Source organism: Pelodiscus sinensis, chromosome 23 (genome assembly GCF_052426305.1).
Source record: "Pelodiscus sinensis isolate ZL-2025 chromosome 23, ASM5242630v1, whole genome shotgun sequence".
In the NCBI taxonomy this organism is placed as follows: Eukaryota; Metazoa; Chordata; order Testudines; family Trionychidae; genus Pelodiscus; species Pelodiscus sinensis.
In genome coordinates, this window is record NC_143074.1 from 18,369,584 (window position 1) to 18,392,861 (window position 23,278).

At 44.1% G+C, this 23,278-nt stretch overlaps 1 protein-coding gene across 1 annotated transcript; it reads left to right on the forward strand.

Moving 5' to 3' along the window:
- Nucleotides 1-1,121: 1,121 nt before the first annotated feature.
- On the forward strand, nucleotides 1,122-23,278 carry WDR5 (WD repeat domain 5). Its single transcript, XM_075905217.2, has 14 exons — nucleotides 1,122-1,247; nucleotides 3,932-4,120; nucleotides 5,972-6,080; nucleotides 7,558-7,631; nucleotides 9,148-9,237; nucleotides 10,254-10,343; nucleotides 11,266-11,349; nucleotides 12,390-12,445; nucleotides 12,617-12,663; nucleotides 14,636-14,711; nucleotides 18,062-18,095; nucleotides 18,593-18,667; nucleotides 20,921-21,008; nucleotides 22,136-23,278. The coding sequence occupies exons 2-14, from the start codon at nucleotides 4,040-4,042 to the stop codon at nucleotides 22,234-22,236; spliced, it is 1,005 nt and encodes a 334-aa protein (XP_075761332.1). The 5' UTR covers nucleotides 1,122-1,247; nucleotides 3,932-4,039; the 3' UTR covers nucleotides 22,237-23,278.

The window sequence follows — 23,278 nt, forward strand, 5'->3', positions numbered from 1 at the left end:
CAGTCTTTCATGACCACCACTTCATCCGGGACCCCCAGGCCTTTCTAAACACTGGTCTCCAAGGCAGCTGCACCTTTTGCTGCAGGTCACTCTGCCAGACCCGACCAACAGGGCTGCTGACCAATGTTCCCTCTAACTCTGCGTTTCTCAAACTGTGGGTCCCGACCCCCCCGGGGGGTCGCGAGCAACTTAGAGGGGGGGCACAGTATCACAGAGTTTGAGAATCCCTGCTCTAACCTTTTCTATCCACGTGTGGAATAAAATTTTTATGTGCACGCGGGTGTTTGCAGAGGTGCACCACTGATAGAAACACAAAACCTAGCAGTGGGTGCAGCATTTGAATTGCTCCTGAGCGGCTGCATAAGCACACAGCTTACAGGGAGCGCTGCCGCTGACGGGGGGAGCAAAAGCGGCAGCAATGTTAAAGCACTGCTGAAGCAGCACATTAAAAACGGTCCTTCCCTTGCTGCCGTGATGGCCCTTTAACATCCGCCGCATATGGGCTGGTGCCGGTGTCTGCTTCTTACAGGTATACAGCTGGCACCAGCCCAGTGTCACCTGGGTAAGACACAATGATGCTGGGACGGGCCCTATATTTTAAGAAATGGGGGTTTAAAGCAGCGCTGCAGTGGGGGGGGGGGGGGGGCTGGGTTTCCTAATACGAGCCGTGTGTGTGTGGATTGCTTGCAGAACTGGGCCCCATATGTAGCTGTGTGTGTGTGTGTGTGTGTGTGTGTGAGAGAGAGAGAATCCCCCCCCCACACACACCAACACTCCCCCCCCCACTTCTGGCAGAGGGGCACTGTTCACCCAGGCTGTCCAGTGCACATGAGGACACTGGGTCAGGCTGGGAAGGGGGGGGGCTTGAGGGCTCCAGCCTGGGGAGCTGCAGCTTGCTCCAGCCTCAGCGACTTCCAGGGAAATTGCAACACGTGGGCCGCAGGGCCGTGACCTCTGCAGCAGCCCTGGCCGCGTGCATCCCCTGGGAGCCCCCACCCGGAACAGGCCTCTGGCCCTTTAAGGCATGTGCCAGTCCGCCTCCGACGGATTCTGTCCCTTCCGCCTCGCCGTAGCATCCCCGGGAGAGAGCGGCATTGTGCGGCTCCCCCCCCTTCCGCCGTGAGCGCATGCGCCGCCCCGCAATTCCCCCCTCCCCGCCTGGCAGCTACGGAGCTGCCGCTGCTTCACCTCCTCCCCGGCCCTGCTCCGCGCCGAGGAGGAGGCGGCGCCCCTCCCCCCCCTCCCAGGTAAGTGACTGAGCGGGGCCCCCTCCCCCCCCCCCGCGCCGGGCACGCGCCGCCCCGCGGCCCCGCCCCGCCCCGAGCTCTGCCTCCGCCAGGGAACGGCCCGCGTGGGGCCGCCCCTCCCCCGCTCCCGTGTAATGGGGGGGGGTGCGTGGGGCCGCCCCTCCCCCGCTCCCGTGTAATGGGGGGGGGTGCGTGGGGCCGCCCCTCCCCCGGCTCCCGTGTAATGGGGGGGGGTGCGTGGGGCCGCCCCTCCCCCGGCTCCCGTGTAATGGTGGGGGGTGCGTGGGGCCGCCCCTCCCCCGGCTCCCGTGTAATGGTGGGGGGTGCGTGGGGCCGCCCCTCCCCCGGCTCCCGTGTAATGGGGGGGGTGCGTGGGGCCGCCCCTCCCCCGGCTCCCGTGTAATGGGGGGGGTGCGTGGGGCCGCCCCTCCCCCGGCTCCCGTGTAATGGGGGGGGTTCGTGGGGCCGCCCCTCCCCCGGCTCCCGTGTCCTTTCTTAGCTCCAGGGCGGGGGGAGGGAGCAGGGAGGATGCATGTCCTTGCTCTTGGGTGCATGGATCTGTCCCTTCCCTAGCTTCCACGTGGAGGGAGGGGTGTGCACCATTCCTGCCCCAGGGTGCATGGACCGGCCTCCTCCCAGCTCCTGTTGGGGGAGAGCTGTGCAGCCCTGGTGATGTATGGAAAAGCCGCTTCCTTAGCACCGGGAGTGGGGGTGGTGGTGCAGGCACCAGCTTCGGGGTGCAGGGTGAATGGATCTGACCTCCTTCCCTAGCACCCATGGGGGTACATGGACATGCCCTTCCTTGGTGCCCATGACTGGCGTGTATGAACCTGCCCCCAGACTGCATGGGTCTGACCCCTTCTTAGCTCCCACGCAGGGGGATATGTACCAGCCCTAGTCCTGGGATGCATGGTCTCGCTCCGCCCTCTCTTGTTCCTAGGCCTGGCTGGGGGCATGCACCAGTCTGTGGCCAGGGTGTATGGATTTATTGTCCTCTCTAGCTCCCGTAATCTGTATCTTGCTTTGCATGCACAGACCTTTCCCTTATTTGGTTAATAAGCTGCATAGCCTGTCTTGGGGGCATGCACTGGTTCAGGGTGGCTTGTGTGGCCAATGTTACTTGCATGCATAGATTCTAGCCCTTACTATTTATTACATGGAGGGTGTGTCTCATCCTAAAGGCCCAGGCTACTGTATGAGATTGGGGATTGAACTGGCACAAGTGCAGAAGTCAAGCTTGTTCTCCCTCCAGCCAGATGCAGCTTTAAGCATTAATGATTTGAGCTTGGTGTAAAAGCCTCTTCATGAGTTCAATCTTAGCCATATTGGCATCAGCCAATTGCCATTCTGGAAACCTGGACTGAATATTACTGTTTCTGCTGTTTGATGCAGAAAGCTGCCTCTTGTTCCTATCATGCATAACACAAACAGAGCTAAACACTGAACAGCTGACGTAGAGTTTCCAAAGCTCTCTTCCAAAATTTCCTAGCAGTGGCTCATCTCCACTGAAGAGAGCTCTAGTGTGGGAAAGACAGGGGCTATACTGTGCTGCACAGTCCCCCAAAGAAGACATGGCACTTAAAATCCTACCAGGCACCTGTGTTGTCACTCCAAATACAGCTACTACTAGCAGAACAAAACTGGTGGTAGCAACACTAATAATTTTTGTCTTAAGACAAGGCCTTACTGTAAGTGGTGGAGGTATTGCCTATTGTCAGGCTGAAATCTAGCAGGGCTGCGGTAGAGGTTTTTTACTCTGCAGTGTAGCACTGATTGAAGAATATTGGCACAGCAGTTTCGGGTTTTGTTTCGAGAAGGTGAGTCTATTGAGACTGCTACAGGCTGGCTCTTAATCAGGTGAAATATCTTCCATGTGTAAGGCAGGAACAAGTATGATTTGCTGCTCTCAAATGCAGTTAAGGAAACAGCCCTTGGTTGAAATAGATGAATTGGGAGGGCAGAAGAAGGGAATAGGATTTTGAGTTCTGGGTGTACCTGTTGCATTTTTCGCATGATCGTGGGTTTTGTATCGCATCTGTCTTTCCATTTGAAAGACATCCAGGACTATTACTTGCCTCAGTTCCAAGAAATGAAACTCTTATAGCTACGCTTCTGAACTTTTTACGTTTAATGGCATTTCAGGGAGTGTGGTGAGAAATAAACTGCCCACACTCTCACCAGATCCTCTCAGCTGTAATATGAGATTAGGCCAGAACAGGGGTTCTTGAACTGGTGTACGCTGTAGACCACATTGTCTCAGAGCATCACATGGACCACCTCCCTTGCCACTGGTTAACAATCCTGTGTGGCAACTACAGCAATTGTTTACTGCTCTGGAGAGCAAGAGGTGCTTATAGCTGTTTAAATCTGATTTGGCATTGGAGACTGGACAACTAGCAAAAAGCTCTGTAGTCTATTTTTATAAAACGGGGAGTTCAGAGGAATGTTGCAGATGGCACAGAGTGATAGGCATAAAACTTTGTCAATTCCATATTTATTTAACTCCCACCAGCAGCATTCAGGTTTCTTGGATTTTAGCTAGAATTGGAAAGTGATTTTTTTCCCCCCACTGATTATATGGGGACCTGGATTATGATTAGGGTGCATTGTTACGTTAATTGTCGTCTTTTAGCTGCTGAAATAATTCCCTCGATGGCTAACAGTGGGTTTTCGTTTTCTTCTAGGTTGGCGTTATTAGAGCAATTCTCTTTTGGGTGTGAAAGGCCCTTTTGAAGCAGCACATTCATTCATCGCTACAAGCACCATAGGTCTGACTTGCTCGCTTGAGAACCATGGCAACAGAAGAGAAGAAGCCAGATGCAGAATCTACCAAAACACAATCTACTCCTTCCTCCTCAACCAATCAAACCAAGGTGCGTGTAACTCTCAAACAATATCTCAATCTGTCAATAAACATGGAAGTTGCTTGCATCTTTTACTAGCAAACTTACAAATAGGACTAGAGACATTTAAGAATTTTAATTCTTTGAATGAATTAAAGGAATTATTTGGGATTTTTCCTATTACTGTTTAGCGAAGAGAACATGCTAAGTGCTTTGTGGACCAGACAGACAGCAAGATTGCTGTCGTTGCTCTAAAGAGCGTAGTTTTGACGCAGGTGGATAATGTAACTTTCAGCATGCATAACTGAGATCCAGGTGTGGCTTATTGAATTTTGCAAATTTGCAAAATTCATGAAAGAGAATACATCTCAAAATGTGTAATCTTGTTTTATGGTAACACGTCAGAATATTTATAAATTGAACATATATTTTGTAACTACTCACAGTAGTGAGACATTGGTGTGATGTTAGTATTAAAACTTTGCTGAGAAATGGGGAGAATACTCTTAGGGTTTCTTGAAATAATAAACAGTGTTTCCAGTTAGCCTGGAGGGAATTACGAGGCCTGTCAGGAGTTTGATTTCTTTAATTATTTCTACTGCTAATCAATGTTCCCTCTAATCTTTTTCATCCATGCGTGGAGTAATTTTTGTGTGCAGTAAGGCATGAGTAAAGGTGCACCACCCATAGAAACAAAAAACCTATCTGTGGGTGCTCTGCTAATCAGGTGGGTGGCATTTGAGTTGTTCCTGAATGGCTGCACAAGCGCACTGCTTACAGGGAACACTGCTGTTAATTATGATTTCCACTATCAATATAGTTGGGAGTCAGACTATGGGGGAAGGTTCTGGTATCCTACCAAAGCCTTCCCATGACCCCAGAGTAGCTGAATGTTTCTACTAAATAGAGCACCAGTGACATAGCTGATGCTGCTATGTAAAGGTGACTTGCAAAAGGTAAAAAAAAGAATGGCCTTTGTACCCTTTTCTGGTTTGTGATATTAAAAAAAGCCCTAAGAGTCTTACCAAGACAGTATTTTATTGTCTCCCGTGCTAGAAATTCAGATTTTGTCTACCATTGGAAAGCTGTAGTGCAACTGGTGAATTTATTATCTCAATAGAGAAAGGAACAGATTGCAAGTGACTTCACAAATGCCTATGGATATTAAGGATATAAAATCCCATTTCGTTAGTTAACTGGTTAACTGATTAAATGGGGGTGGCTGCCACAGCCAGGCTGGAGTGGCCCCCCTACCCGTGCGGACATGGGTTGCTCCAGCCCTCTACTGGCTAACCATTAACATCCCTAGAGGATCCATTGAGGAAAGGATGTCTTTGTTAAAGATCCTTTTCCCCATCAATAATAGTGTGAAAATTTGTAGTGCCCTTCTGAAATCTCTTGCCCAAACGTCCTCCAGCCAGACCAGAGGAAGTCAGATGGGATATAGCTCATACTAAAAGTGAAAACAAGTTGTAGTTGGTGGGGGAGCTTTTCAGATCTTCAGTCATAAAGAAGCAAAGAGGCACAAGCCCAGTTTTTAAAAATCCTGTGCAGGTCATGCCACGTAGCTTGACGATTCCATTCACACTTCTCAGACTTCTTGGGCCTGCTTCATTCCTGGTAACGGACTTGGCTGGACTTACCCCAAGGATGAATTTGACCCATTGTTTGAGCATGTTTCTATGTCAGCTCAGGAAGCTAGTACTAGCTCAGGTTTCCTTCATAAATATAAAGGCTGGAAACTTAATTTTAAACACCTTCAACCCCAAAGGATTGAGTCTGGATTGGTATCCAATGCAGAACACCGCACAGTGGCTCAGTCTGATACCGCAGTTACTACTGAAACATTGAATTACTCTTACTCATGTCACTTTCTTGCAGCCAGCACCTGTAAAACCAAACTACGCTCTGAAGTTCACGTTAGCAGGACACACTAAGGCGGTTTCGTCAGTAAAGTTTAGTCCCAATGGAGAATGGTTGGCCAGTTCCTGTAAGTATCAGTCTGTGTTAATTCCCCTCCGTCGTCTGAATTGTGATTCTTCTGTTGGAAGACAGGTAGATGGCTAATGTTAACATACAGGGAATATAAAGTGGGGGACTATAACCACATGGCTCTTTTTTTTTTTTAAAGGGACACTCAGAGCTGGCTGTTCCAAAGTTTGACCTACTTGAATGTTGGCTTTTAGGCCCTGTTGTCCAAAATGCCTTCTCTTTGGCTTCAATGAAGGACATGAGATGCTCAATTTGTGCTACTGATCCACTTTACATAAAACAATGCAGTTACACACTGATTGTGGCTACATGTGAAATTGCTCGTTACACACTGATTGTGGCTACATGTGAAATTGCTCTTTGTGCTAAGAGGGCCCCATGCAGCCCTTTGCACCGGTTAAACTTTCACTTGCACCTTTAAGTTGGGGCTGGCCTGGCATGAGCAACCAAGTGTGCGCTCTGCATTGAGGTGAAATTCACCCAGAGGACTCCTTGCATGGGGTGCTAGGTGGGAGCTGGTCCGCGAGGCAGCAGCGCGGGTTGGCAGCAGCCCCTGTCTTGGTGGGGCGGTCAGAGGTCCTGAACCCGGCGCAAGCTGGAACTGAGCCGGGCTGCCTACCTGCCCGGCTCCTGACGCACTTTAAATGCAAAGCCGCAGCAGGGGTGGGTTCCAGACCCGTCGTAAGCCAATACTGAGCTGGGCTGCTGGCCAACCTGCTAAACAATTTACTGGCGGGAGAATGCGTGATGTCTGTAGCATTAACGTATAAGCTTTTGCTAATAAGTTAATCGACTACACTGTTACATTCCTACCTTCTAGAAGTCCCTTCCCTAAACTATTCTCTTAACTTTTAACATCTGGCAAATATCAACCTCTTTCTCTGCCACAGAGCACAAGTTAACATAATAATGGGTCGCACGTGTGTGCCTCACGAGCAGAAATGTCGGCCCAAACTATAGATCAGTTTTTGTTCTCTCTGAGGCAGAAATGTTTTAGTGATTTGCGTGGTATGGTACCTTTTTTTCTCCACTGGCAATCATCTTTTTCTGTGTATATATATAAAAAAGCTTTTCCTGCGGCGTGTGACAGAATGACGTTCTTGGGCAGAGGCCGGGGGGGGGGGGGGTGGCGCGGCGCGGGGCTGGTGAGCATAGCAAGTGTGAGTCTCAGCCCCCTAGTTTATTTTTAAAAATGAGAAACCGAAGTCCACTTTTTATCAGATAAATTATAGTGGATCCAATTTTGGAACTGACTTATTTGAGACCCTTGACTTTCAAGGCAGTATGTGAAATCCCAACCAATGCAGTCTGGCGTTTATGAAACTGTCATTTAATGTTGACATGCTTATGCACGGAAGTCTATGCTTGAGGGTAAAAACTGTAAAGTGTTTGTAAAAAGTAGCCAGCATACATTTCTCCCTTAAGGGAGTGAGGTAGCTGGTTTTAGTACTAATTGGGAATCTCTTCTCTTTTAGCGGCTGACAAATTAATTAAAATTTGGGGAGCATATGATGGCAAGTTTGAAAAAACAATATCTGGTCACAAGCTGGTAAGTATGAAATATCCTGCCTTCTAAATAGTTGACCTTTTCGATTACAATTGAAATAGTTGCCCTTTTTGATTACAATTGCAAATGGGTAGCAGGTTTAAAACTAATAAGCGAAAGTTCTTTTTCACACAGCGTGTAGTCAACCTGTGGAACTCCTTGCCAGAGGAGGCTGTGAAGGCTAGGACTATAACAGAGTTTAAAGAGAAGCTAGATAAATTCATGGAGGTTAGGTCCATAAAAGGCTATTAGCCAGGGCGTAGGAATGGTGTCTCTGGCCTCTGTTTGTCAGAGGCTGAAGACGGATGGCACGAGACAAATCGCTTGATCGTTGTCTTCGGTCCACCCCCTCTGGGGCACCTGGTGCTGGCCACTGTCGGCAGACAGGCTACTGGGCTAGATGGACCTTTGGTCTGACCCAGTACGGCTATTCTTATGTTCTTATGTAATTCAGTACTGCATCTGGGGCTTGCATAATAAGGTAATTTGTTAACTTTCACCTCCAGAAGCCTTCATATATTGTTTTAATTCACAAGAAACCAAACTGGACTCGTTTGGGGGTGGGGAGGGGAGCACGATTCGTGGTCCCAATGGCACCCCTGCCCAAGCCTTTGTGGTGGTGATGGCCCTGAGCCTGGAATTTTGTGGATCTTTTGGGTCAGGATTGAGAGAGATGGGCAGAAGAAACCTGTGGACTGTTGATAAAGCACCTGCATGCACAATGCTTAGCCAGCACGGAAGCCATTCGCTTCATGAGCACTAACACTATCCACTTGAACAGCTGGGTTTCCACCTAGGAACACAGCACAATGTATGGATGTATCCAGTAAGCAGCTCCCCGCCCATGGGATCCCACTGAATTTCCTTAAGGGGACTGACATTTCTCATGGCTTTGCGCACTGAAATTCAGGAAATCACATCTGGTGTTTGGAAATGGAGAGTACATTCCAAAGAACTGAAGTCTGGTTTTCGGAAGTGATTTAGATGATGCCTGTGACCTGTTCACTTTCATTGAGAAAACTCAGACTCCTAGATCTCAGTGAAAGTCAATAGGATCCAGCTGCCTAAGTCACTTTTGAAAACATGTCTTAGGCTCCTAAGTCACTTGGGTGCCTTGGAAAATCTTACTCTTGGTCAGTACAGGCAGAGAGTAGTGTGGAGCACCTCTTTGGGGAGGAGGGACAGCAATTAATCCAACCCCGCTACACATAATTCTTATTTACAAACTTCAAAAAGAGGTCCCATAATAACTAGAACTGCTGGTTGAACAAGTTATTAGTGTTCTTTCCATGTGAGGCTGTGCAAAGCTAAAAAGTTCTGTGGAGTCGTTGACTGTCCTGTGGTTAGAGGAAGAAGTGTTAAAAGTTGCTATGATCCATTTCTGTCCAGTCTTTCCAAAATTAAGGCAGCCTTTCTTTTCTTGCTTTCTAGCTTCGCATATGAAACTTAGTGTGCTTCACCTGTCCTGGAGTGAATGAGTGAGCAAAGATCAGTGTTAAATTGCTTTCCTTTGTTTCAGGGCATTTCTGATGTAGCATGGTCATCTGATTCCAACCTTCTCGTCTCTGCTTCCGACGACAAAACTCTCAAAATTTGGGATGTGAGCTCGGTAAGGGCAAGGCCTGAGTTCTCTCTCTCCTCTGCAGTCCCCTCTCTTGGTGCATCTTACAGCGAAGAAGGCTAACTTGACTTGCTAAGGTTGTTGGAGAAATTTTAAGCCTTGGCTCCTTTTAAATATGCCTGTCTGCAGGTCTGCTTAGTAATGTTGAGCAACTTGTTGAAATGGACTGAAAAGGGGCGAGTTTCCTTGTTTGAGAGAGACCCGCTGGTCTTGGGAGGCTGGAACTTGCTGCTGCCTGTTTGGTTACAGTGGTTATCCTCGTAGACGGCTCCATGACTTCCAGGCATGATGCAGTACTGGAGAGATTCTTCCAAAAAAGCTCCCTCTGAAATGGAATGTTTGCCATTAACTTTTCACCAGGGATGTAGCTTTCTTTCTTTCTGTATTGGTGATTAAAATAAGTTAGTTCATTTCTAATTAGTTTAATGCAGTGTTTCTCAACCAGTGGTAGACGTTGCTTTAGGGGTACTTGAGAGAAGTCTGGGGGGCACGTCAACACAACTGACATTTGGAGAAAACTGATTTTTTTTTCAAGTTTTACAGCGCTTTATTATTTTTGTACTTTCTACACCCAAAAGTTTCATTGCCTGCCAGCTACAATTAATTTGTTTAAACAAATGTGTTGCAATGGTAGAAAAAAAATGTTGTGTGTCTGAAAACTGTAGATACTGGGGGTACTTATAATTTTGTTTTGTTTTGGAAAAGGGGGTACTTTATTTAAAAAAAAAAAAAAGGTTGAGAAACACAGGTTTAATGTGCTATGAGTGTAGGGCTGGGGTTGGAAACGCTTTTTGTTTTATTATTCTTATCCCATTAAAATCTTGAGGATGGGTGTGTTTGTTTTGTAATATTTCTCCCCAAAAATCTAGGCTTCTTACTCTGATATTGTCCTTTTATCACATTGTCCTGAATTCAGGTCACCATGGGAACTTGGAAGGTGTAGGTTTACCAGTCACTTTCCACTGTGTGCATATTTGACGCTAATGGTTTCAATCTGATTTCAGGGCAAGTGTTTGAAGACGCTAAAGGGGCACAGTAACTATGTCTTCTGCTGCAACTTCAACCCACAGTCCAACCTCATTGTTTCAGGCTCGGTAAGTGAACACGCTCTCCGTGAAGTACAGTCCCATACGCTCTGCTGAGGTTCGGGCCATCTGACTGTCACTATGCATAATGTGTAATGAAGTGGCGTCTTAAAAGGGAAAATTGGTAGCATCATGGGTTGGTAGCATTGCTGCCATGTTGGCTCTTGGGCCCAGATCAAAGCCTCCAACTCAGTTAGACGTTAGAGTGCTATGGGTAAAGCCTCAGCGTGTGGGCTATAGGTTGAGACCCAGATGTTCAGTCGGCAGATCTACGTTCACTTGGTTGCAAAGCCTTCCTTAGGTGTGGAGTGCTGCTCTGATATGAACAGTTTGGGAAATAGAAGCTCCTTGTATCCGTGTCCAGATTCTGTGATCACTGGAAGATGCCTTTATGTCTTTGACCATTTAATGCAAATGTAGCTTTACGACCACTTCATTAGCTTGCTGTGTAGCTAGGAAGCATGCACATGGTGTGTAAGGGGACTGGGAATAAGGCTCTTGGGTTCTTGCATTTCTCCCAGCTTGTGTGTCACCTTGTGCAAGTCATTAAATCTGAATTACCTTGCATGTAAGCTAGGGATAAATACTAGCTTCCTTGCACGAATATTGGAGCTTAGCATTCATAAAGCTCCTTGGGATTGGCACAGGAAGCTTCCATAAAGTGCAAAGCATGAAGGTTCGGATTTAACTCCTTTTGAAGATCCCCATGCTAAGCCAACAGTCCTCAGTGACTAGCAGAGAAGAGGAAATACATTACAATCTTGTTTGCTCCCAAGCAGAAATAAGCTGGGATGCCTGAGAAACGTAGTCATACATATTTCTTTCCCTTCCCTGATGAAACCTGTTAATCCATTCATGTGGGACATGCGGGTACGGCTAGGGAGTGCGTGCATTTGAAAATCACAGAGTGAATTTGTCCTCTGATCTTCAGTTTGACGAAAGCGTGAGGATATGGGACGTGAAAACGGGGAAGTGCCTCAAGACTCTACCTGCGCATTCTGACCCAGTTTCAGCTGTAAGTGCCTTCAGTGCTGACGTGTGTGCCTGCATTTAGCAGGGCTTTCCCCCCTTTTGCAAAGAAGGGAGTAACAGTGAAACATTGCTATCTGCCCTTTGGTGAAGGACGTAGCGTAGCAAACACCATGCGGTGACTTGTAACGAACATTATAATGATTTAATGAACATGGAGATGCCAGTGAACAATACTTACCCCTTGAACCCCAGAATGGATTTATCTCTTGGGGCATAATGACAGGCAGCATCTGCTATAAAACCACGGGTTGCGGAGGCTACTCCAGTGAAAATCTGAATTTGCTGTACATTTGGGTTGCTCCATAACTTTTTTTCTAAACTGCATCAGGAGATAGAACAAGCTAACTTCAAAATAAACTACATTTACAATCTCGTCCATGCAGTGGATGAACCTGGCCGCCTGCCCTCTCTGAGTATGTTGAAGTATTTTTCTATTTAAAATTCACTTTACTGGCTTTTTGGGAAGCTCGTGGATAACTGAGGCAAATAAATGGACCAGACCAAGATACGTGTCACTAAATGGGATGTCTGTACTGCTTCTGCTGCAGTGTGCTCTCCTAGTATGGCCTCAGTGCTGTTGGCAAAATTCCTCACTTCATTGAATCAGTTCAGGTCTTAATGTTTTCAGAGACTTCTTAAAACAGTCTAGTAATTGTTACGAAAACTTGCCAGCTAATCTCAATCTTGTTGCTCACCTGTTATCCCAGTAACTGAATTTAAATGCAGCTGTCTGTATTCAAGCTGGGAAAAAAAATCAGGAGATGCAAATGAGGCATTAGAATTTCACAAAACTGACTTATTGTAAAATTCCCAGAGTGCTTTTTTTTTTTTTTACCTGATATGTCTGAACTTTCTGCACCCATCATCCCGTTCTTGAATTCTTGACCCCCTCCACATGAATCACAGCCTATTAGTTGTGTGATAATTAGGACCCAGTGTACTACTTTGGAGATAATTTTCAGATGTGAGCTCTTGTTCTTCATAAACATTAAAACAGCAGTTTTTTCCCTCTATATTAAACAGGTACATTTTAATCGTGATGGGTCCCTGATAGTGTCAAGTAGCTATGATGGTCTCTGGTAAGTGGTTATTTTTTCAGTAACAGTTAGGCTCTTTTTATAAAAACTTAAATGGGATTCTTTTGGTTTTATAGTTTTTCCTATCATAACTTTGAGTTTAAAATGTAACATGATACATTCCAGAGCTATAGTAATGACTCATCTCTCTCTCTCTCTTTTTTTTAAATCAAGTCGAATCTGGGATACAGCATCAGGCCAGTGCCTAAAAACACTGATTGGTAAGCAGGCAAATGTGTGTGTGAACTTTGAATCTGTCTGCTGTATTATCATATAAAATATGAAACACTCAGTGTGACTTGGACTGCTGTTATGTAGTTTCCCCATCAGCTTTGCTTTCTCTCTTTTCCTTCTTCTTATGCTGTCCTCTTCATGCACTACCATCTTTGCATGATTTAAGGTGAAATATTTTCTCTCCTGTGTAAGAGAGCTTCCTAGGCTAGGGATATTATCAGCACACACTGGACAATAAATTTAAGAACCAGTATTGCAAGCTTCTCCTCTAGTCATTGTAGCGTTGTGCTTGGCTGTTCAATGACTTGGAGCTTCTGTAACATTTCTACATACCAACATGATAGAGAGGTGCTATAATTAGGGATGTTAAAATGTGTGTAATTAAATAACGGTTAGCCACTGAAAATTTCAATGGTTGCACGAGGTGTGGCAGTTGGGTCTCCGGGAGCCAGTGTGCACGTCGTGCTGACTTTTAAGCCTAGACTCATCAGTTAACCCTGTACACGGTTACACTTTCACATGTGGGTGTTTAAGAATCAATGCCCTTCCTAAGATAGTGGGCAACCGGTTGAATAGTGCATGTCTTGCCTCTGATTATCGGACTCTAGTGTTCGCATGAAGTGACATAGGCAAAACTACACGTTCTAGGGTGTGTCTAGACTACAGGGTTTTTTAGAAAAAAGTAGCCTTTTTTGAAAAAACTTCACCTGCGTCTAGACTGCAGCCACATTCTTTCGAAAGTAAATCGAAAATGCGGCAGTTTTTTCGATCACGGTAAACCTCATTTTACGAGGAATAACACCTTTTTTCGAAAGTACTCTTTTGAGAAAAGGCGCTATTGAATGCAAGCTGTGCTTTTTTGAAAGAGGGTGTCTAGACTTCCTTTAGAAAAAGCGGCTTGCTTTTTAGAAAACTCTGCTTGTAGTCTAGACGCTCTTTTTCGAAAGAGGCTTTTTCGAAAGTATCTTTTGAGAGCCTCTTTTGAAAGAGGCTTGTAGTCTAGACTTACCCCTGCTGTTCACAATGGACATACTTTAGCAGTAAGATGTGCCGGATAGAGTAGTGGTCTTAAGACTAGGCTGGTACCTGAATTGTGGGATGATCTTCAAGTAATTGCAGGTAAGTTGCGGAAAAGACAGAAAATTGCAGAAATGTAATAATGGACTTTATTAATAGTGGTAATTTGGAAAAGCATAACAGTCACACTGGATCAGACCAAAGGTCCATCTAGCCCAGTATCCTGTTATCCAACAGTGACCAATGCCAAATGCTTCAGAGGGAATGAATAGAACAGGCATTCATCAAATGATCTATCTTCTGCTGCCCATTCCCAGCTTCTGGCAAAAGCGCTATTTAAGAGGAAAAATTGCTGAAATGAGATCAACACTCCAGTATTATGTTATGTCTGCTATTTTTTTATAACAAGACGTTTTGCTACAACTATATTCGTTTTTAAAAAAAGTTAATGATGCAATATACAATTCAGAAAACTAATTCTTAACACACCTGTTCCAGAAATGGCATCTAATCATTTTAGCCTTGAACATTTTACAGGTACTGAGTGTTAGTTTAATGCTATTTGCATATTCAAAATGCATGCAAAATTGTGGACTTTGCAGAGTAAGCTAATTTAAAACCAATATTGCAAACGAAGTAGGGCCTTAAGGGTAAAGTTGATACAGGAGTGGGAAGGCTGAGTTGCAGGTGAATCTGCAATAATAAAATGTTAGTAATCCAAATGTTCTTCCTCTTGGATTATTTCACATGATCACTTTTCTGTATCTCCTGTTGGTTTGTGTGAAATATAAAATGGGAGCTGAACAAAAATGTTAAGTCAATTAATATAGACATTGGCTTTTGGAATCTGCTGTAGGTCTGTTGTGTCACAATAAATGCTTTGTCCATGAGAGAGGAATTTCACTATATTCTGTATTAAAAACCTTTGTATTTCCGATACAGATGATGACAACCCTCCTGTGTCTTTTGTGAAATTCTCGCCAAATGGCAAATACATACTAGCAGCGACTTTGGACAAGTAGGTATTAAAAATACATTGAAAGTCAACGTCAAATTTAGACTTTTTGTGTTGTTAAATATTTATCTGATGGTGGGTAAACTCAGACCTGCTGTCAAACTTCTATAATCCAGTCCTCTGGGAATTGTATTGTTAGTAAGATGAGCAAAGTTTTTGCTGCTGGCAGTCCTATCACTGTGGTGTTGAAATGCCTCCATGCTCTCTTAGCTTTGCATCTTTTCAGAGCCTTTATCATAAGAATGGCCATACTAGGTCAGGCCAAAGGCCCATCTAGCTCAGTATCCTGTCTTCCAACAGTGGGAATTGCCAGATGCCCTAGAGAGAGTAAACAGAACAGGGAATCTGCAAGCAATCCCTCTCCCATCACCCATTCCCAGCCTCTGATAGAGGCTAGGGACACTATTCCTACTCATCCTGTAGCCATTGATGGACCTAACCTCTGTGAATCTAGTTTTTTCTTGAACCCTGTTAAAGTCCTGGTCTTCACAACATCCTCTGGCAAGGAGTTCCACAGGTTGACTGTCCGCTGCATGAAGGAAAACTTCCTTTTGTTTAATTAAATAACAGTTTTAAAACAATTTTGTTTGGTGACCCTTAGTTCATATATTGTGGGAATAAGTAAATAACTTTTCCTATCATTTTCTCTACACCAGTCATGATTGTATAGACCTATACAATATCCCCTCTTAGTCTCCTCTTTTCTAAAATGAAAAATCCAAGTCTTTTAAATCTCTCTTTAGATGGGACCTGTTCCAAACCCCTAGTCATTTTTTTGCCCTTTTCTGAACCTTTTCCAATGCCAAGATACCTTTTTTGAGATGAAATGACCACATCTGTATGTAGTATTCAAGATGTGGGTTTAAAATGTTCTCTGTCTTATTCTCCATCCCTTTTTTAATAATTCCTAACATTGTTTGCTCTTTGACTGCTGCTGCACATTGAGTGGATGTTTTCAGAGAACTATCCACAATGACTCAAGATCTCTCTCTCGAGTAGTTGTAGCTAAATTAGTCCCCATTATATTGTATGTACAGTTGGGATTATTTTTTCCAATGTGCATTCCTTTACATTTATCAACATTACATTTCATTTGCCATTTTATTGCCCAACCTCTTAGTTTGGTGAGATCTTTTTGAAGCTCTTCACAGTCTACTTTGGTGTTAACTATCTTGAGCAGTTTAGCATCATCTGCAGATTTTACCACCTCCCTGTTTACCCCTTTCTCCAGATCACTTATCAATAGGTTAAAAAAGTTTGGTCCCACTACGGACTCTTGGGGGACACTACTAGTTATCTCTCTCCATTCTGAAAGCTTGCCATTTATTCCTACCCTTTGTTTCCTGTCTTTTAACAAGTTATCCGTCCATGAAAGGACCTTCCCTCTTATCCCATGACAACTTGCTTAAGAGCCTTTTGGTGAGAGACCTTGTCAAGGCTTTCAGGAAATCTTAAGTACACTATATATCCACTGGATCCCCCTTGTCCACATGTTTGTTTGACCCTCTCAAAGAACTCTTAATAGATTAGTAAGATATGATTTCCCTTTACAGAAACTACATTGACTTTCCCCCAACAAACTATGTTCATTTAGGTGTTTGACAATTTTATTCTTTACTATAGTTTCAACTAATTTGCCCAGTACTGATATTAAACTTACCGGCCTGCAATTGCCAGGATTACCTCTAGAGCCCTTTTAAAATATTGGCGTCACATTAGCTATCTTCCATCATTGAGTACAGAAGCTGATTTAAAGGATAGGTTACAAACCACAGTCAATAGTTTCTCAATTTCACTTTTTTGAATTCTTTCAGAACTCTTGGGTGATTGCCATCTGGGTCTTGGTGGCTTGTTACTGTTAAGTTTATCAGTTTGTTCCAAAACCACCTCTAATGACACCTCAGTCTAGGGCAGTTCTTCAGATTTGTCACCTAAAAAGAATGGCTCAGGTTTGGGAATCTCCCTCACATCCTCAGCTGTGAAGACCAAAGCAAAGAGTTCATTTAGTTTCTCTGCAATGGCCTTATATTTGAGTGCTCCTTTGGCATCTCGATCATCCAAGGGCCCCGCTGGTTGTTTAGTCGGCTTCCTGCTTCTGATATACTTAAACATTTTGCTATTACTTTTTGATTTTTTTTAATAGCTGCTCTTCAAACTCCTTTTTGGCTTATTATATTTTTGCACTTAATTTGACAGAGTTTCTGCTCCTTTCTATTTTCTTCACTAGGATTTAACTTCCACTTTTTAAACAATGCCTTTTTATCTCTCACTGCTTCTTTTACTTGGTTGTTAAGCCACAGTGGCACTCTTTTGGGTTCTTTTCCTTTGTTTTTTAATTTGGAGTATACATTTAAGTTGGGCCTCTGAAACGTTTCCACGCAGCATGAAGTAGTTCCTGCGTTGGTCAAATGGCTCTCTTTTAACACCATCGAAGGCTACAAGTGTCGCACACAAAGGCAGCAATGTAAAAATAGCTGTGTACACAAAGCAGAAAAGCTCTGCAGGTGGGTTGGCTTTATTGAGCGTTCTCAGACTGGACTATTTCCAGTGCCACTGGTAGTGAGAATCAGCCACTCACCCTTTTTCCTCCCTTGAGTATTAGCTGCTGCTGATGTAATGAGCGTCTCCTGTCCCCAAATCACATGGTAATGAGCTCGTTACCTGTGAATGTCTTATATGAGACATTACAGGGTTAGTCCTCCTCTTTTTGTCCAGTGAGCGCAAAGAAACCCGAAATTCAAGCTATTTTGCAAGCCGGAACAGGAGAGTCAACACTGCTGCCTCATACTTGAATATGGACGAGGTTTTTGTGCTCTCTCCTGTGTGTGCGAAGGAGGCACATCTGTCTGAAACCAATGACTAATTTCACTTAGGTTCCCAAATAGAATTTGAACATTATCACTCTTATCTACCACTGACTGACTTAAAAACTCCCCTCCTATTACACAGTCCCTTTACCTAGATACAGGGGGCAGGTGGTTCTGGCTTGGTTTTGCTTCATACAAAGTGTATTAGAGTTGAGAATTGTTGTCTGGCTCCTTCCTCCGTGTTTTGAACGATCGGTCAGATACCTCATCGTGGTCGCACATCAAGAGAAGAGGACATGAGCAAACTTAACAAAATGCATTTTTTTAAGGACTCCATTTTGTTTCATAGAGGAGAATACAAATGGGCTGTAAATAAAATCCAGTTCTTGCTGGGTTAGCTGAAACTCCGCATTCCCAAGCCAAACTGGAATGACTCATGTAGAATCTGGGAAGCTGTAATATGGAAAAAACATGTATGTACCATGAAATCATAACAAGTAAAATAACACAAAGCCTAAAATCCTTGTTCTCCTTTTTGTTTTTTAGCACACTGAAACTTTGGGACTATAGCAAAGGAAAGGTATAATCTCAGTGTCTTACTATAATGTCCTAGCTAGTTTGTAGCCTGTTTTGGGTGGTTTTCAAATACTATCCATAAGGTTAAGCTTTTTCTCTGCCATCTGTGCAATAGAACTACTCTAAATAACATTTATGACAGCCCCTTCTATAATAGTGGAGCAAACAAGATAAGTGTAAAAATTTCTTTACGCTTTTGTGATGCCTAGAGACATTGAATTCTGTGTTTCCTGACCTGGTAAACTGTTCGTGCCTTGGTTTTTTGTTTTTTTTTCCCTGTGGGTGGAAGACACAAATTGGGGCCATTCCTACTCCCCAGCAAAGTGATTGGTTAGTGATTGCAGGCAAAGATGCCCTCTGCCTCCTTTGAATGAGTTGATGGGGTGGGAAATGTGCACAGATATATTTAGTCTGCCCTGCAAAGGGAGTTTGTCCTTGAGTGCCAGTTATCTTATTCCCAGCAGTGTTTATGGTTTTTACCTTTTGGCTCTTCCCTTCCAGTGCCTGAAGACGTACACAGGTCACAAGAATGAGAAATACTGCATATTCGCAAACTTCTCTGTCACTGGTGGAAAGGTGGGTGATTATTACTGAGCTGCTTTTAGTGGTATTCGTGCATTTGAGTTTTTCATCAAAACTGAGACAATGCAAATCTCTTGTAATTGCTAGGCATGTAAAATCCAGTTTAATCAGTTCTTTACGCTTTTGTGATGCCTAGAGACAGTTAACTGATTAAACATAACATAATTCTGGTTACACAGGATCCCGCGGGCAAAGGATGGGCTGGAGCAGCCCCCTGCCTGCATCTGTTAACTGCTAAGCATCACTTGGTAAGGGTGGTGTTAATGGGTGACATCCCTAGTAATTTCTGGGCTTATAAGGGCTGTCCTGCCCTTAGTGCAAAACTGTAGCCCAGTATAACACATGCTACAGTTAATGTTGCAAACTTGCAAGCAGCGAGGAGGAATTGTAATAGAAGCAACAGCCCCAAGGTTTCAATCTCCTGGAATCTTTACTTTGGAGGCTTGGTCAAAAGGTACCATTTTGGGGAGACTTTTAGGAAGCTTCGTTCAGCAGTGCGGGTGTTCCTTGTTATTGTGTAGGCCCAGTGCTAAGAACTGTGCCAGGTTTCGTGTACCCCAGTAAGGTGATGTCTACACTACAAAGAAAAGTCAGAAAAAGATACGCAAATTGCAAACCACAATTTACATATCCCGCTTTTCTTCCGAAAGAGGCCTCTCCGACATTTGGCCCGTCTACACGGGGCCAAATGTCAGGAAAAAAACCCTGGTTTTGGAACAGCCCTTCTTCCTTGTAAAACGAAGTTTACAGGGATGCTGACAAAATGTGTCCACTTTTCTGATTTTTTTTGGAAAAGCAGGCACATTCCTTGGATGCGGCAGAGCTTTTTCAGGATACCTCTGGTATCCTGGAAAAGCTCTGTAGTCTAGATGTACCCTAACGGGGAAAACCTGAGTGGTGAGAAGCCATGTTAGTACATAACATAGCACTTACCTGTTATAGCTTGTGAGTTGCTGTGTATGAGTCTTGGTTGAAATGCTGTCTGTAGGGCCCCAGCATCCCTGTGCAGGAAATGGAGCTTTCTTGAGGGGATCTTATGAGGTTCCCCAAGGACTAAGATCCATCTTAAACCTCACCTCTTTTTGCTTCAAGGGCCATGCCCACTTCAGCCAGTCTTTCTGGTCTTCAGCATGGCCTAGTGGTAAGAGCATTAGACCAGGATTCAAGAGATCTAGGTTCTATTTCCATCTCTACCTGGCCTGTTGGCTGACCTTAAGCGAGTTGCATCCCCTGCTGCCCCGTGCCTCAGTTTCCGCAGTTGTAAAATAGGAATAATGGCCTCTGAAGTGCTGAAGAGAACACTGTATAAGAAGCATTGTGTAGAAGAGCTAGATATTATAAATCAGACATAACAGCATGGACATATGTAAACAAACCCCAAACTAAAATACTCTGATGTGCACGCAATTCACCTGGGTGGAGGCGGGGAGAGGGAGAATGAACCACATATGACTGTTGTTGCTTAATGCACAACTTAGTGCACTATGGCAATGAGGGTGCAGTATGAACCTATGTAGAGTCAAAACAATGAGGAGACTGTGGTACCTAGGGTATGTCTAGATTACATGCCTCTGCCGACAGAGGCATGTGAAATAGGCTACCCAGCATAGTCAATGAAGCCGGGATTTAAATATCCCTGGCTTCGTTAAAATAAAAATGGCCGCCGCACTGTGCCGGCTCAGCTGATCGTCGGCACAGCGTGCTAGTCAAGACGCGGATCGGTTGACAAGGGAAGCCTTTGTCGACCTGCTCCTGTAAACCTCGTTTCACGAGGCATAAAGGAGCGGTCAACAAAGGTTTCCCTTGTCAACCAATCCGCATCTTGACTCATGCTATGCCGACGATCAGCTGAGCCGGCACAGCGCGGCAGCCATTTTTATTTTAATGAAGCTGGGGATATTTAAATACCAGCTTCATTGACTATGCTGGGTAGCCTATTTCACATGCCTCTGTCGGCAGAGGCATGTAATCTAGACATACCCTTAAAGACCAACAGATATATTTGGGCATAAGCTTTCGAGAGTAAAAACAGCTTTGCCAGATGAAGGGGGCTTTTACCCCGGAAGCTTATGCCCAAATAAATCTATTGGTCTTTAAGATGCCACAGGACTCCTCATTTGTTTTTGCAGATACAGATGAACCCTTCTAATACTATAGAGAGAGTAAATAGCAATTTAAACTGGGATGGCAGGAAAGACTAAAATAGCAGTTCTGTAACTATTCTCTCATTTTTTTTTCCCCCTCCAGTGGATTGTGTCTGGTTCAGAGGACAACCTGGTTTATATTTGGAACCTCCAAACAAAAGAGATTGTACAAAAATTGCAAGGACACACAGGTATGAACCTGCTTTTTGTTGCACCAATACTGATTAAACGTTGCTTCACTGAATAAATAACAAGCACACAGCATTAAATTAGAAATCTGTATTTTTAGTATCAAGTCAAATATGTTTAGAATGTGACTGATGGGATTAGTATAAACATCTGTCTGAATGGTGCATGATGAGGATCCATGCTGTGTTTTCCAAGATCGGCATATTTAGAGGACTTTTGATAATATTGGTGATCAGACATTTTTTTCCTTGAATTACATGTGAAAATCTTGGCCGATTTATTTACAAGTGTGGTAACTTTTAAGTATCTGATGGGAGGCACTCCTCCTCACAAGGCACTTTTGGAAACCCTTGGTCATTGGTTCCTCCCAAAGCTGCACTTGTCGAAGGATGAGTTCCAGGTGAGATCGAAGCATCTTTAGAGACACTGGCCCCAGATGCGAAGAGTCTTGAACACTTAGCTCCTGCAAATGCTTAAAATGCGCAGCTTGACTCGTATGAGTAGTCAGGAGCATGACCCATGTGAATAGAATTAAGTGTGTGCTTAAGTGTTTGCATGATCAGTGTCTTGGAGTCCAGTTCTGCAGGTCTGTGCACATAACTTTGTGCCCTGTGATCATGCCCCATCGAAGCAAATGGGGCTATTCCCGATCTGTAAAGTGAAGCATGTGCAAAAGTCTTTGGAGGATCAGGGCTTTCACTTGTGAGTATGGGGCACATGCGGTTTAAATCAACTATCTGTTTGCTTTGGGTGGGGTTTTATCTGCCCTAACTTACACCAAGAAACCCTAGGCATGAAATGTGAAATAGTTCCCCAAGTTCTGCTTGTTTATATATTATAACTTTCACCCACTTTCCAGCTGCTAAGCTCACAATTGGGGTAGGTCCACTAGAGCCCTGTTAGAACATTACTTTTATGGAGTACAGTCAATAGTTCCCGAAGAACAAAGGTCAGATCAAATGACGTTAGTATTCATAAATCATCACACTCAGATGCTGGTATCTACTGTGGAGAGAGAGCCTGGCCATATCTTAAAATGAGGCAGCTGTGTGTGTTTGCGCTGAAAATACCTGTTCTGAACCAAAGCAATTTGGACTGGCATGAATTCTCTTTGTCTCCTTTTATTTAGATGTTGTGATCTCAACAGCTTGTCACCCAACAGAAAACATCATTGCATCGGCAGCACTAGAAAACGACAAAACCATTAAACTGTGGAAGAGTGACTGTTAAATACTTTTTGGTATCACTTTAGAGACTGTCAGGAAAATTGTGGTTTTTTTAAAAAAAAAAAAATTAATAAAACCCCCCCACGCGAGAATAAAAATGATAAAACCCAGGTTGGCAGGAAACCTGAAGAATATTTGAGAAAGTGGTTTCTGTTAGTCTTGGCCCAAAGAGAATGTCTTAGCTTGTTGCTAGAACAGGGCAGTGTGGTGGGAAAAAAGGAGGAATTTGTCTCCTTTTCGTGCCTGATCACTTGGCAGACAAACGGATCATTCTAACATCACTTTAGGAGTATCCGCCTTGTATTGGAAGCCCCAGAGATACTGTTGTGGTGAAGGTGGCATTACTCCTTGGCTGTCTTGCTGCTGCTTAAGGAGGAACTGCCGGTCTGTTTTGTAACCGTAAGTTAAGTTGTAATACTAGGAATACTTGGATTTTTTTTAAATGTCGAATTTTTATTTTTTTTATTCTTTTGCAGACCGGTAGGTTCTAGTCCATCAGAAGTTTCTCTTTATTGTTTTAAATAGGAGTGCTGCATCTTTAAGGATGCCTCATTTTAAACACTCAGCTCAAACTTTGTGACCAAATAAAACCATCCAGTTTCAGAGTCCCCCCACCCTGCCCGAACTTCAGACTCCTGTGATGAAATATCTGCTCTTACTTCTGTATAGTTGCTTACCTCTTGTTATGTGTGTTTAATAGATGCTGTTATAGAACAAAGTTACAGCTCTTTTTTTTTCTGTTAACCATTAAAATGATTCCTGCTTGTAGTTGTTCTCAGCATATTTTACATTTTTTTTCTCTACTGGAAAAAAAAAAGTGAGTTCGCAAAATATTGTAAAGATATTTCAGTGTAGGGGAGGGGGGGAAACCCCTTCAAACAATTTTGTATCTTGGAAATCCATCGTATTGCCTGTGTTGCTAATGGCATGACTCTGTAACTATTTCAGCGTCGCTCTGTCTTTCCCTTTTTTGTCACACTCGTGTGGTATTGACACGTCCAAACCAGAACCGTATGCCATAATAAAAAGGTGGGATTTTATGTGTA